The 15,811-nt window shown below is 45.6% G+C and overlaps 2 protein-coding genes across 2 annotated transcripts in view; one reads left to right on the forward strand and one right to left on the reverse strand.

The window, feature by feature from the left end:
• Positions 1 to 15,811, forward strand: part of LOC310876380 (uncharacterized protein) — a gene marked incomplete at both ends in the record, with an annotated part of 93,078 nt that overhangs the window by 61,740 nt on the left and 15,527 nt on the right. The window contains 7 exons of the mRNA XM_083789908.1: positions 898 to 1,085; positions 2,384 to 2,532; positions 3,395 to 3,489; positions 3,702 to 4,032; positions 7,157 to 7,286; positions 8,509 to 8,586; positions 8,762 to 8,815. Of these exons, the coding sequence (XP_083646034.1) occupies positions 898 to 1,085; positions 2,384 to 2,532; positions 3,395 to 3,489; positions 3,702 to 4,032; positions 7,157 to 7,286; positions 8,509 to 8,586; positions 8,762 to 8,815 (1,025 nt within the window). The remainder of the gene's footprint in view (positions 1 to 897; positions 1,086 to 2,383; positions 2,533 to 3,394; positions 3,490 to 3,701; positions 4,033 to 7,156; positions 7,287 to 8,508; positions 8,587 to 8,761; positions 8,816 to 15,811) is intronic.
• LOC310876325 (zinc finger protein RFP-like) lies at positions 11,361 to 12,428 on the reverse strand (the record flags this gene model as incomplete). The annotated part of the gene is made up of 1 exon (XM_083789850.1): positions 11,361 to 12,428. The coding sequence occupies one exon, from the start codon at positions 12,426 to 12,428 to the stop codon at positions 11,361 to 11,363; it is 1,068 nt and encodes a 355-aa protein (XP_083645976.1).

Here is a 15,811-nt window from a genome sequence, read left to right on the forward strand (position 1 = left end):
GTCATGTTTCAGTCATGTTTCAGTCATGTTTCAGTCATGTTTCAGTCATGTTTCAGTCATGTTTCAGTCATGTTTCAGGCATGTTTCAGGCATGTTTCAGGGCTAGGTCCGAGTCCACTTCAATTCGGTATACAGTAGTGTAAACGTTGATCACTCTCTGCTGATTTCTGATCGCCTGCACAAATTGACACACACACACACACGCACACACACACACATTCCTCTCTCTCTCTCTCTCTCTCTCTCTCTCTCTCTCTCTCTCTCTCTCTGTCGCTGTAATTAATTAGTCTCATGTCGCGCAGATGCGTCTAGATTCTAGACGATGGACGGATGAATTAATGAGTGAATCTCTCTAATCAGTAGCTCGCTCTCTCTCTCTCTCTCTCTCTCTCCTCTCGGCATTTCATTATGATTCCTTACTTCCTTCCCTATCGTTCCGTATTTCCTTCATCCTGGTTCCTTATTTCCTCTGTCGTCATCGACCGTCCTCCAACAACGCTTCCCATGGCCCCTCCCCTCCCCTCGCCGACCCCTCCCCTCCCCATGGCCCCTCCCCTCCCCTCGCCGACCCCTCCCCTCCCCATGGCCCCTCCCCTCCCCTCGCCGACCCCTCCCCTCCCCCCTGGCCCCTCCCCTCCCCGTGGCCCCTCCCCTCCCCCTGGCCCCTCCCCTCCCTGTGGCCCCTCCCCTCCCCCTGGCCCCTCCCCTCCCCCTGGCCCCTCCCCTCCCCGTGGCCCCTCCCCTCCCCGTGGCCCCTCCCCTCCCCCGTGGCCCCTCCCCTCCCTGTGGCCCCTCCCCTGGCCCCTCCCCTCCCCCCTCCCCTCCCCTCCCCTGGCCCCTCCCCTCCCCTCCCCCCTCCCCTCCCCTCCCCTGGCCCCTCCCCTGTGGTCACGGTAGCGCTGCCTGTGTGTCCCCGCTCAGTGTCCTGTCAGCCAATGGGCTCCGTGTCCTTCAAGACGCTCCCGTCCCAGCCCCGCCCCCTCCCCCACTGCCGCAGCCACGACAGGAACCTGATTGGCCGCCGCCCTGAGGCCGACGCCCACCCCATGACACGCAGGAAGACCGCCAGCGGAGCCACGCCCCCGGTACGGGACGCCCAACCGTTATGTTATACTTTAGATCTACAAGCTCATAGCGCGGCACTCGGTGTCGCGCTGTGAGCTTGTAGATCTGCTGAAAATGTGGCCCACATCTTTGAATATATATATATATATATATATTTTCATATATATTTTTTTGTGGCTTACGCCTTTATTGATTTTTTAAGGGATAGAAAGTAGGCTGACAGGAAACGGGAGAGAGATGGGGGGATGACATGCGGTAAAGGCCGTGTCGGGTCCGGGAGTCGAACCCGCGGCATACTGCGACTGGATCACCAGTCCGGTGCCCAGACCGTTACGCTACGGCCTGGGCCAGAATATATATTCTTAAAGAGCGAACGTTGTTAACTTAAAGGACCACTTCACCACTTTTCAACCTGTCTTCATATAGTAGGTCCTCACTAATAATCATGAGAAAATGGCTAAAAAAAAAATCTACTCGGTCTGTGTCTCATAGGAGGGCTGTGGGCGGTTCAGAAACCAGTCTGTGTCTCATAGGAGGGCTGTGGGCGGTTCAGAAACCAGTCTGTGTCTCATAGGAGGGCTGTGGGCGGTTCAGAAACCAGTCTGTGTCTCATAGGAGGGCTGTGGGCGGTTCAGAAACCAGTCTGTGTCTCATAGGAGGGCTGTGGGCGGTTCAGAAACCAGTCTGTGTCTCATAGGAGGGCTGTGGGCAGTTCAGAAACCAGTCTGTCTCATAGGAGGGCTGTGGGCAGTTCAGAAACCAGTCTGTGTCTCATAGGAGGGCTGTGGGCGGTTCAGAAACCAGTCTGTGTCATAGGAGGGCTGTGGGCGGTTCAAAAACCGTCTTCCAGTGACATCATCGATGGGGAATACAAGCTAATAGAAACCGCAGGCTTTCTAGTCCTGAAAAGTTGCAATGCGAAAATGGAAGCCATCGTTCTCACGATAATGTAAATCTAAACATTTTTGTAAAAAAAAGCTTGTTTAAAAAATAATCTGCCTAATGATGATGTCACTGGAAGACGGTTTCTGAACTGCCCACAGCCCTCCTATGAGACACAGACTGAGTAGGAAAACATCGTGCCATTTTATCATGATTATTAGTGAGGACCTATTATATGAAGATAGGTTGAAAAGTGGTGAAGTGGTCCTTTAAATCTTTGCTTCCTGTCTGTCTGTCTGTCTGTCTGTCTGTCTGTCTGTCTGTCTGTCTGTCTGTCTGTCTGTCTGTCTGTCTGTCTGTCTGTCTGTCTGTCTGTCTGTCTGTCATCCTGTCTGTCATCCTGTCTGTCTCTCATCCTGTCTGTCCCTCCATGCAGCAGAGAGACAGTTCTCACGTGAGGAAGTCGTGGAGCAACCTGTCTGTGTCTCCCTGCCTGTCTCTCCCTCCGTCTCCCTGCCTGTCTCTCCTGCCCAACAAGACACCAGGCAAGAGGAAGAGCAAGGCAACGACGCCCTCTCCTGGCAGGTAGGAGAAGTGCGTCTGTCATGGTCTCATTAATGGTTAGACGAAAAGTATTGATAAGTGTTAAATAAATAAATAACTTTATTTGTATAGCACCTTTCATGACATGAAATGCAGCTCAAAGTGCTTTACAGAGCAATGGAGGAAAGACAAACAACATTAAAAAACAAGCAGTAATGCAATACAGTGAGGACATGAATAACAAAAAATAAAAGATCAATTATTAAAAGCAATGTTGTAGAAGTGGGTCTTGAGCTGAGCTTTAAAAATGTCTACAGAGGCTGCCTGTCGAAGGTACAGTGGGAGCTTGTTCCATGCCGTCGGCCCGTAGAAGCAAAAAGCTGCTTCCCCGTATTTTTTAGTTGCCATTTTTTTAGGCAAAGCGAGCAGGCCAGCAGTGGAAGACCTTAGGGGGCGGTTTGGGACATATTTAGGCAGGCAGTCATGTAGGTAGGAAGGTGCGAGACCATTGAGAGCTTTATAGACAAGTAAAATAATTTAAAAACCAATCCTAAAAACAACCGGAAGCCAGTGCAGTGATGCCAAAACTGGAGTAATATGTTCTCTCATCTTAGTTCTAGTTAAAACTCTGGCCGCTGCATTTCGTAATCTGTCAGTTGTTTTCTTAGGCAGTCCAGAAAAAAGTGCATTGCAGTATAAATCAAGCCGAGAAAAAACGAAGGCGTGGATTAGCGTTTTTGCATCGTCCAAGGACACATAGGCTCTGATTCGTGCAATATGATCTTGTAGATCTGCTATTTTTTCAATAGCTAAAGTATAACATAATGTATAAAAACACCAAAAGGTGTTTGATCCGCGCCCCAAAATGGGTGAACATGTTTCCGTTCCTCTCCTCTGCTTCCAGGCCTCCCCACCGCCCGCCCACCCCCAGACAGCTCCGCTCCCCGGGGGGAGGGGCCCCTGAGGGGGGGGCCCCTGAGGAGGACCTGGGGAACATCCGTCCCGTTAGGCCCCCCCCCACCCCTGAGGAGGGGGGGGTCTGCAGCCCCCACCCCCCCACGGAGCCCCGCCCCCAGCCTCTGGGTGAGAACGTGGTCTGTGGCGAGCGGCGGTCAGCTAGCGGTCAGTGGCCTCTATATTATAAATGTATTATAGTTTTCCAGGTGTTGCTGTATCGATTTCAAATCATTGTATCGTACATAACATTATAGAGGCCGGTACCACAGACCCAGAGGAGGCCCAGGTCCAGCCCCCTTCGCCCGGTACCACAGACCCAGAGGAGGCCAGAGGCCTGGTCCAGCGCCCTTCGCCCGGTACCACAGACCCAGAGGAGGCCAGAGGCCTGGTCCAGCGCCCTTCGCCCGGTACCACAGACCCAGAGGAGGCCAGAGGCGAGGCCCAGGTCCAACGCCCCTCGCCCGGTACCACCGCTATCACAGACCCAGAGGAGGCCAGCCGCATCCTGGCCGAGAAGCGGCGTCAGGCCCGAGAGCAGAGAGAGAGAGAGGAGGAGGAACGTAGGACCCAGGAGGAACGGGCCAGGTACCGCCGTGAAGTTTAGACGCTTTAACCCATTCTGACCTGAGATCAGATTCACACGAGGTTTCCACTGGACACACACTGGTCTGATGAACCCATTCTGACCTGAGATCAGATTCATACGAGGTTTCCACTGGACACACACTGGTCTGATGAACCCATTCTGACCGGGCACCCATTTTGGTGTTGGCATCATGTTATGCTTTAGCTATTGAAAAATAGCAGATCTACAAGCTCATATCGCGCCACCGAGTGGCGCGATACGAGCTTGTAGGTCTGCTATTTTTTGAAAAATCAACATTTTTTTTAGAATCTGATCTCAGGTCAGACTCAGAATGGGTTAATCAGACCAGTGTGTGTCCAGTGGAAACCTCGTGTGAATCTGATCTCAGGTCAGAATGGGTTAAAGGAGAATTACATTATACTAGAAGGCTTTATTACCTTTATTTGTATGCACTGTAAATCCCTGGAACATGTGACGCGTTTAAAACCTAAACACCATGTGTGTAATAATTAAATGCCAAATGTCTATTAATATTCATAAAATACAGTAGAACACGAGTTCACTCAAACACCTCACGAGAACACCTAGTGTTTGAATTCTAAACACCTATAATATGACTGACTTTGATTTTAAAAACTAAACACGTTTATGTGTTTAAAAAGTGTTATTGGCGATTAAACATGTTCTTCTGTTTATAATCTAAACACTGTGACACGTTTAAAAAGTGTTACAGGTGATTAAACATGTTCTTCTGTTTATAATCTAAACACTGTGAAACGTTTAAAAAGTGTTACAAATAAGTGTTTAAAACAGTTTATAACCTAAACGCTTGGGTTTAGTGTGTAGTTGTTACGTCCCCACCAAAGAGGTCCATGTGTTATTTTGTGCAATAGTGCATTGTTGGCCATTTCCTCTATAGTAAGGGCATTTTATCAGGTATTTGACCAATCTGGGAACTAAATCGTTACCAAGAAATGTCTTCACCAATGTGTTTCTAAAGGTGTCTAATAACATGTACTAAAAGTTTGAAATTCAACTCCTGTGGGAAATTGAGTTTATTATCATAATATGTGACCATACCCATAACATCCTATATAAAGAAAAAAGGTCCAAATGTCATCATTCTTTCAGTAGCATGTGACATATGAAACTAGGGGGTTTTCATGATTCTGAATCCATTCCAAGCATTAGTTTTGCACAAAAAAAAACTCCTTGGGAGGAAAACGGCCATAGCCGTCATCACAAACGTGATGAGGTCAGCACATTTTGGTCAAGTGGATATGGCCTAATTTAGCCCAAGGAGTGTTTTTTGTGCAAAACTAATGCTTGGAATGGATTCAGAATCATGAAAGTTTCATATGTCACATGCTACTTAAAGAATTATGAAATCTTGACTTTTTGGCCTGTTTTGGATGTTATGGGTATGGTCACATATTATGCTAATAACTCAATTTCCCACAGGAGTTGAATTTCAAACTTTTAGTACATGTTATTAGACACCTTTAGAAACACATTGGTGAAGACATTTCTTGGTAACGATTTAGTTCCCAGATTTTCATAGATTTCTCTTACTAATACTATAAGCCCTCAATGAATTGAATTTAATTGAATACTGGATACTGTAACAGTGTTTAATAGCGCACCGAAGTCCTGACGTCACTGTCGGTAGAGGGCGCCAGTCCCCAGGTTCATGTATGTTTTATTTGCATTATAATCCCCACAGGGGGATTTTAGATCTCTTCATATAAGAACTGCGTTTGAAAAATAAACCGATCACCCCGGCCTTTTCACTCATATGGATATGAAGCATCGACTGAAGGTGGAAATGTACAAATATACCCAAAGAGTAACAAAATAAGCGTTAGAAACGAGTCAAACAACCCAGAGACTACATTTCCGGGTATAGGCGGGGTGGCTGCATCTGCCCGTCGCACAACACAAACTGAATGTTAATTATGTTTATTTTTATTTTATTGATATTTAATGTGTCGTGGTTAGTACGAGTCACCACCAGCTGAGCTTACGTCAACGAGGAATCTCAGGAACGCTATAATGTGTTGACAGCTGGGCGTGACGTATATTAGCAGCGACATTGCCTTCATATGTAGTTTCAAGGCTTTTGCGGACACATTAATTCCATTTTCTCCAGAAACTGGCTGTATTAAATATTAATGAACATCATTAACGACACACAGCCACCCCCCCCTGGCAGAAAGGCCGGGGTGGTCGGTTTAATTTTCAAACATAGTTCTTATATGAAGCGATCTAAAATCCCCCGATGGGGATTACAATGCAACTAAAAAAATACATGAACCTGTGTACTGGCGCCCTCTACTGACAGTGACGTCAGACTTCGGTGCTCTATATGTGTGTGTCTCTGTGGACCAGTGAGGGTTCATTTGGTTAACAAATTCTGACCTGAGATCAGATTCATACGAGGTTTCCACTGGACACAAACTGGTCTGATTAACCCATTCTGACCTGAGATCAGATTCATACACGAGGTTTCCACTGGACACAAACTGGTCTGATTAACCCATTCTGACCTGAGATCAGATTCATACGAGGTTTCCACTGGACACAAACTGGTCTGATTAACCCATTCTGACCTGAGATCAGATTCATACACGAGGTTTCCACTGGACACAAACTGGTCTGATTAACCCATTCTGACCTGAGATCAGATTCATACACGAGGTTTCCACTGGACACACACTGGTCTGATTAACCCATTCTGACCTGAGATCAGATTCATACACGAGGTTTCCACTGGACACACACTGGTCTGATTAACCCATTCTGACCTGAGATCAGATTCATACGAGGTTTCCACTGGACACACACTGGTCTGATTAACCCATTTTGACCTGAGATCAGATTCATACGAGGTTTCCACTGGACACACACTGGTCTGATTAACCCATTTTGACCTGAGATCAGATTCTAAAAATGTCAGTCGTTCTTCGATTTAAAAATAATAGCAGATCTACAAGCTCATAGCGCGCCACTCGGTGGCGCGCTATGAGCTTGTAGATCTGCTATTTTTCAATAGCTAAAGCATGACATGACATGACACGTGTGTGTGTGTGTGTTTGTGTGTGCGTGCATGCGTGCGTCTTCCAGGCTGGCCCAGGAGGCGTCGGAGCAAGCTAGGAGACAAGGAGACGAGGAGACGAGGAGAGAGGAAGCGAGACGCGCCGAGGAGGAGAGGGCGAGGAGAGAACGAGAGGAGGCCGAGAGACTACACCGACAGGTGAGAGAGACGTCTTAGCGCATCCTCAACGATACTAAGAAGAACATTCTGCATTTATTTTCCTTTTTTTAAATTTTTCAGTCCGAACTCTCGGCTACCGTATGCTACGCTCTGGGCTCATGCTAGCTTACCGTTGACTTAGCCTGTCAGCGCGGCGGAAAGAACGCCTCGTCTCTCCTAATCCAGGGCGCTCTCCTCCGTGGGTTTTGATCCAACGCAGGGCCGGATCTACCATATGGGCACTTTGGGCACGTGCAAAAAGAAAAAAAATCTGAATGAAATAAATGGTGTTTTAATGTTGGTGAGAAGGGCAGCTGAAAAGTGCAATTGTGGCTAGGCGACCGGAAATAGGCCAATATATCGGCATAAAACTGCCCCAAAACGGCTACAAAACAGCAAAAATGTTGCGTGCGCGTGAAGGGGGGGGCCCTTCTAGCTTCAGTGCCCAGGGGCCCTCAGAGGTGTTAATCCGGCCCTGATCTGACGGATATACTAACTACACGCTTCATTTCTGCTCCTCGTCCGTCTCTCTCCCGCAAAATATGAAGGCTTTTTGGATCATATATATATCGTATAAATGAAAACGATTAGCAATGTAAGCTATAGCAATTAATGTAAAGCAAACTCTTTTTTTTCTCTGGATTTTTTCCAGGGGGGGGGGGGGGCGGGGGTTTCAGAGTAAAAGCGTATCTTTCCGGCTCTACCCCAGAGCTCCTATTTTGAAGGAATCGATCCCGGCACGGATTGTGATTTTTTTAACGAGGAAACAGAATCCTTCCCTCGCGGAGCTGAGGAGGAGCCAAACGCGTTGGTTTTACTTTTGCCGTTTTAATAGTTGTAATAGTTAATCAGACCAGTGTGTGTCCAGGGGAAACCTCGTATGAATCTGATCTCAGGTCAGAATGGGTTAATAGTTAAATGTTACAACGAAAGGCTCCACCGTACATGAGCTGAGATCCACACCGGAGTTTCATTGTGTGTGTGTGACTGTGTGTGTGTGTGTGTGTGTGTGTGTGTGTGACTGTGTGTGTGTGTGTGTGTGTGTGTGTGTGTGTGTGTGTGTGTGTGACTGTGTGTGTGTGACTGTGTGTGTGTGTGTGTGTGTGTGTGTGTGTGTGTGTGTGTGTGTGTGTGTGTGTGTGTGTGTGTGTGTGTGTGTGTGTGTGTGTGTGTGTGTGTGTGCGTGCGCGTGCGTGTGCGTGTGCGTGCATGTCTTCAGGAGGAAGAGGAGGGCAGACAGAAGGAGGAGAGAGAAAAACACTTCAGGAGGGAAGAGGAGGAGCGCCTGGAGAGGAAGAAGGTGGCGCACGTACACACACACACACCGCACGCACGCACACACCGCACACACACACACCGCACGCACGCACACACCGCACGCACACACCGCACGCACGCACACACACACCGCACGCACGTACACACACACGTGCACTGTGCGCTCACACATTGAATGGTGTTGTTTCGTCTCTCAGCGTTTGGAGCAGATCATGAGGAGAACCAGACGATCTGACACCACACACACTCAGGTAGGAAAGGGTTAAAACACACACACACACACACACACACACACACACACACACACACACACACACACACACACACTGTGGCAACCCAGGGGAGAATAGGTACAGATTCACAATAAAATAAGAGGCTCAGAGACAGCTTCACCATAAACTTAAAGTGTCTTTTATTTAAAGAGTTCGGGAAAGGGGAAAACGGGGCAAAACTTCAACAAAGGGTTCCTCTTTGTCAGGGGCTTAGGCTTCAAGTCACTTGCCGTCCTGTGGGCAGAGCAGAGAGAGAGAGCCAGTGACTATGTGAGTTGGGGGAGAGTGCTGTAGGCTCTCCAGTTCAGTTGGCTTGAGAGATCTCCCTCATCCCAGCCTCCTCATGAACAGAGAGATTCCTCCTTTCTCACTCCTCCATTAGTTCACACTCACTCACCAGACAGCTTGGGCGTCGGCCCTTTAACCCATTCTGACCGGGCACCCATTTTGGTGTTGGCATCATGTCATGCTTTAGCTATTGAAAAATAGCAGATCTACAAGCTCATATCGCGCCACCGAGTGGCGCGATACGAGCTTGTATGTCTGCTATTTTTGAAAAAAATCGAAGAACGACTGACATTTTTAGAATCTGATCTCAGGTCAGAATGGGTTCATCAGACCAGTGTGTGTCCGGCGGAAACCTCGTATGAATCTGATCTCAGGTCAGAATGGGTTAACAGCTTCTGGTGATTGCCTTATTGGCTGCAGGTGCGTCCATGTCCAGGCTCCCATTGGCTGCAATACCTGTACCGGGTGATATACTCCCTCTATCACCTCCCCCAGCCTCATTCTGTGGGGAATAGGCCTGGCTGTTTCCCCTGGTTTGCCACAGCACACACACACACACACACACACACACACACGCACACGCACACGCACACACACACACACTCACTTTGAAATGTAGTCATTTATCAGACGCTCTTCATCCAGAGCGATGTACAGTAGTATTTACAGTAGGCCAGAACAAAAAAAAACATGGTAAATTATATCCATACAAAAAAGTATCATGAATTATACGCATAAGCTAAGAACCTAACAGTGGAATATCTATATAATGAAACTATATGCATATATGCAGAGAGAAGTGGCTGCTATATATGAGAGAGAGAGAGAGAGAGTCAAAATGCAAATATTTTTTTCGCTGTGAGTGGCCTGAGATATTGAGGTACACCATGTGCGATTGTGGCGTTGGTACGATCGAAAATGTGGTTATAAGTGCGAGTTAAGAATTGTCATCGCGATAATTTCCTCGTAAGAATTATACAATGGAGGTCAATGGGCAGCTTGAGTCGTGTGAGCTTTCTAAAGTTTAAATCACGTTTCTACGACAAAGTATGCCAGAGTAATGAGGCTGCAAAAGTGAGGTTGATTTAGAGATAAAATCCCATACACTGTCTATGGGAGGGGGTTGTGACAGTAATCATTGCTATAGAGTGTGTTCAGTAACAGTGTTAAATAGCTCTATATTGTGACAGTAATCATTGCTATAGAGTGTGTTCAGTAACAGTGTTAAATAGCTCTATATTGTGACAGTAATCATTGCTATAGAGTGTGTTCAGTAACAGTGTTAAATAGCTCTATATTGTGACAGTAATCATTGCTATAGAGTGTGTTCAGTAACAGTGTTAAATAGCTCTACATTGTGACAGTAATCATTGCTATAGAGTGTGTTCAGTAACAGTGTTAAATAGCTCTACATTGTGACAGTAATCATTGCTATAGAGTGTGTTCAGTAACAGTGTTAAATAGCTCTATATTGTGACAGTAATCATTGCTATAGAGTGTGTTCAGTAACAGTGTTAAATAGCTCTATATTGTGACAGTAATCATTGCTATAGAGTGTGTTCAGTAACAGTGTTAAATAGCTCTATATTGTGACAGTAATCATTGCTATAGAGTGTGTTCAGTAACAGTGTTAAATAGCTCTATATTGTGACAGTAATCATTGCTATAGAGTGTGTTCAGTAACAGTGTTAAATAGCTCTATATTGTGACAGTAATCATTGCTATAGAGTGTGTTCAGTAACAGTGTTAAATAGCTCTATATTGTGACAGTAATCGTGGGTAGCTACTTGGACGTACGTCAGGACTTGATCACCCCGGCTGGGTCACCTCAGTGATGGGTCTGATGTTGCGAGACCCGAAACCCCAATGACCTTTGACCTTGGGATACATTACTACGTCCCAGGTGATGACCTTTGACCTTGGGATAGATTACTACGTCCCCGTTGACCTTTGACCTTGTCCCAGGTGCATCCATGCAATGTTTTTTTTTTAGCAGGGCTTCTCTCCTTTTTTTTTTTTTTTTTTTTTTTTTTATTATAGTAAGTCAACAACTGTGACTCCAAAACCCTTCACATTATGGTGTGATTATTATTATTATTATTATTGTATGTATTATTGAGAGCTTAGATCTGTATATAGCCATAGATCTGCTATTTGTCTATGTTTTTGTTTTTATTTGTCCAACAAACTCCATACTGTTCTTCTTCATGGTGACCCAGCAGCATGGACCAGGAGGTTATCTGGTGACAGGAGAGATGATCAGAGGAGCAGAGTTTCTACCTCTGCTACCACCATAAGTGTCCAGTAAATCTGGACAGAAGTATGGATATAGTCTCTCAGTGAAGGAGCAGCCAGTGAAGGAGTAGAGGTGAACTCTGGCCTCCACGTCATAAAAGGAGACCAGACCCTCCTCATAATCCACAAACACTCCCACTGTCTGGAGCTTCTCTCTAACAGGGAGGAGGACAGAAGGGCTAGCACAAGCCCAGTACTCATTTCCATTCCTCAACACTATAGTCCAGTAACCTTTGTTGGGACTCAGTCTGAAGTTGAATGCCTTCCTGTTGATGGACTCTCTGGCCACTCCTAGAGCCCAGTCAGTCTTCCCTCCAACCTGAACCTCATAGTAAAACCTTCCTGAGGAGAATCCTTGTTTTCCTAAGACTCTTCCTAAGCCCCATAGAGAGAATCTCTTAGTGTTTTTAGGGAGATTCTTCCATATTCCCTGACTCACTTGTTTTCCATCCTCAGATAGGATGAGGAGGGGATGTGCTGTATCAGGGTCCAGAGTTACATCCACCTCATATTGCTGGATCCTCCTCAGCTCAGCATCACACAGCTGCGTCTTCATCTCGCCGAGTGTCTTCTCCAGCTGAGACACAGCTGTCCTCAATGTGTCCACATGTGAAGACTGATGGACTTTGACCTTTGTCCAGTCCTTGGTCGGTCTCCACTCTGTGTTGATGGATGTGAAGTTCTGAAGGAGGTGGTCTTCAGAGTGTGAGATCTGTTTCAGCTCAGAGATTCTCTTCTCTAACTGAGTGACTTCCTGTTGCAGATCTTCAATGAAGCCTTCAGCCTGTTTCTCTGTTGTTTTCTGCTTCTCTTCAACCACATCAATGAGCTCAGTGAAGACCTGCACACTGACTGCTATGACTGCACCTGCATCTTTCCTGCTGAGCTCTACTGAGCGTTTGACCTCCTGAATCTTCTCTCGTCTCTCCTGGATCATCTGCTGAACTTCATCCTGTGTCTTTGCTTCATATCCTTCTTTCAACTTGTTGTTCCTGAACTGTTGAACCATCTCAGAAACAAAAGTATTGACAGATAGTTCTGGTCTGTTATTATATGAAGGTTTCTTGACACAGTGGACACTTGAGCACATCCTTAGCGACCCAGTAAGGTGTGATGCATGCTTTGCAGTAGCTGTGTCCACACGGAGTGCTGACCGGATCAGTGAACACCTCCATACAGATGGAACACAGGAAGTGATCCTCAGACAGGAGACCGCTGCAGACGCCATTTCTGCTCGTCGCTGAGAAGATAGACGTGACTTCAACGACGCTCACAGAGGGACTCCGAATAGCCAATTAGAGGCAAGGAGAGGTCTGTGGTTCCAGCCAATCAGAGGCAAGGAGAGGTCTGTGGTTCCAGCCAATCAGAGACAAGGGGAGGACTGTGGCACTGAGGGAGAATGGACTGATGTTCTGAGCTTCAGTTGGTAGTCTCCAGTATCTGTAAACTGATTGGTTGGTAGTCTCCAGTATCTGTAAACTGATTGGTTGGCAGTCTCCAGTATCTATAAACTGATTGGTTGGTAGACTCCAGTATCTGTAAACTGATTGGTTGGTAGTCTCCAGTATCTGTAAACCGATTGGTTGGTAGTCTCCAGTATCTATAAACCGATTGGTTGGTAGACTCCAGTATCTGTAAACTGATTGGTTGGCAGTCTCCAGTATCTGTAAACCGATTGGTTGGTAGTCTCCAGTATCTATAAACCGATTGGTTGGTAGACTCCAGTATCTATAAACCGATTGGTTGGTAGACTCCAGTATCTGTAAACTGATTGGTTGGTAGTCTCCAGTATCTATAAACTGATTGGTTGGTAGTCTCCAGTATCTATAAACCGATTGGTTGGTAGACTCCAGTATCTATAAACCGATTGGTTGGTAGACTCCAGTATCTGTAAACTGATTGGTTGGTAGTCTCCAGTATCTGTAAACTGATTGGTTGGTAGTCTCCAGTATCTGTAAACTGATTGGTTGGTAGTCTCCAGTATCTGTAAACTGATTGGTTGGTAGTCTCCAGTATCTGTAAACTGATTGGTTGGTAGTCTCCAGTATCTGTAAACTGATTGGTTGGTAGTCTCCAGTATCTGTAAACTGATTGGTTGGTAGTCTCCAGTATCTGTAAACTGATTGGTTGGTAGACTCCAGTATCTGTAAACTGATTGGTTGGTAGTCTCCAGTATCTATAAACCGATTGGTTGGTAGACTCCAGTATCTATAAACCGATTGGTTGGTAGACTCCAGTATCTGTAAACTGATTGGTTGGTAGACTCCAGTATCTGTAAACTGATTGGTTGGTAGTCTCCAGTATCTGTAAACTGATTGGTTGGTAGTCTCCAGTATCTATAAACTGATTGGTTGGTAGTCTCCAGTATCTGTAAACTGATTGGTTGGTAGTCTCCAGTATCTGTAAACTGATTGGTTGGTAGACTCCAGTATCTGTAAACTGATTCTGCGTCGTCTTATATCTCCCGTCTGGTAAGATGATGTCATCCCTCTGATGTCACTATGCCCCGGCATGTCCATATAAGGAGTTTCCACCGTAGCTATGCCCGAATATGGTGCATGTACAGTACACAGGTGGCAAGGAATATCGTCTGGATTTGAAGCCCACTTTCTAAACACCTTAAGTTCCCATTGGAGGGAATACCACTCATTTAGCCCACTTTCTGAACACCTTAAGTTCCCATTGGAGGGAATACCACTCATTTAGCCCACTTTCTGAACACCTTAAGTTCCCATTGGAGGGAATACCGCTCATTTAGACCACTTTCTGAACACCTTAAGTAACTAGGGTGTTTTCACCATGCTGAATCCATTCTTTAAGTAGCATGTGACATGTCAATCTAGGGTGTTTTCATGATGCTGAGTCCATTCTTTAAGTAGCATGTGACATGTCAAACTAGGGTGTTTTCACCATGCTGAATCCATTCTTTAAGTAGCATGTGACATGTCAAACTAGGGTGTTTTCATGATGCTGAGTCCATTCTTTAAGTAGCATGTGACATGTCAATCTAGGGTGTTTTCATGATGCTGAGTCCATTCTTTAAGTAGCATGTGACATGTCAAACTAGGGTGTTTTCACCATGCTGAGTCCATTCTTTAAGTAGCATGTGACATGTCAATCTAGGGTGTTTTCATGATGCTGAGTCCATTCTTTAAGTAGCATGTGACATGTCAATCTAGGGTGTTTTCATGATGCTGAGTCCATTCTTTAAGTAGCATGTGACATGTCAATCTAGGGTGTTTTCACCATGCTGAGTCCATTCTTTAAGTAGCATGTGACATGTCAAACTAGGGGGTTTTCATCTTTCTGAATCCATTCTTTAAGTAGCATGTGACATGTCAAACTAGGGTGTTTTCACCATGCTGAATCCATTCTTTAAGTAGCATGTGACATGTCAATCTAGGGTGTTTTCATGATGCTGAGTCCATTCTTTAAGTAGCATGTGACATGTCAAACTAGGGTGTTTTCATCATGCTGAGTCCATTCTTTAAGTAGCATGTGACATGTCAAACTAGGGTGTTTTCATCATGCTGAGTCCATTCTTTAAGTAGCATGTGACATGTCAAACTAGGGTGTTTTCATGATGCTGAGTCCATTCTTTAAGTAGCATGTGACATGTCAAACTAGGGTGTTTTCATCATGCTGAGTCCATTCTTTAAGTAGCATGTGACATGTCAAACTAGGGTGTTTTCACCATGCTGAGTCCATTCTTTAAGTAGCATGTGACATGTCAAACTAGGGTGTTTTCATGATGCTGAGTCCATTCTTTAAGTAGCATGTGACATGTCAAACTAGGGTGTTTTCATGATGCTGAGTCCATTCTTTAAGTAGCATGTGACATGTCGAACTAGGGTGTTTTCATGATGTAGAGTCCATTCTTTAAGTAGCATGTGACATGTCAAACTAGGGTGTTTTCACCATGCTGAGTCCATTCTTTAAGTAGCATGTGACATGTCAAACTAGGGTGTTTTCACCATGCTGAGTCCATTCTTTAAGTAGCATGTGACATGTCAAACTAGGGTGTTTTCACCATGCTGAGTCCATTCTTTAAGTAGCATGTGACATGTCAAACTAGGGTGTTTTCATCATGCTGAGTCCATTCTTTAAGTAGCATGTGACATGTCAATCTAGGGTGTTTTCATCATGCTGAGTCCATTCTTTAAGTAGCATGTGACATGTCAATCTAGGGTGTTTTCATGATGCTGAGTCCATTCTTTAAGTAGCATGTGACATGTCAATCTAGGGTGTTTTCATGATGCTGAGTCCATTCTTTAAGTAGCATGTGACATGTCAATCTAGGGTGTTTTCACCATGCTGAGTCCATTCTTTAAGTAGCATGTGACATGTCAAACTAGGGGGTTTTCATCTTTCTGAATCCATTCTTTAAGTAGC

Source organism: Protomyctophum parallelum (assembly GCF_964188405.1).
Source record: "Protomyctophum parallelum genome assembly, chromosome: 19".
Taxonomy (NCBI): Eukaryota; Metazoa; Chordata; class Actinopteri; order Myctophiformes; family Myctophidae; genus Protomyctophum; species Protomyctophum parallelum.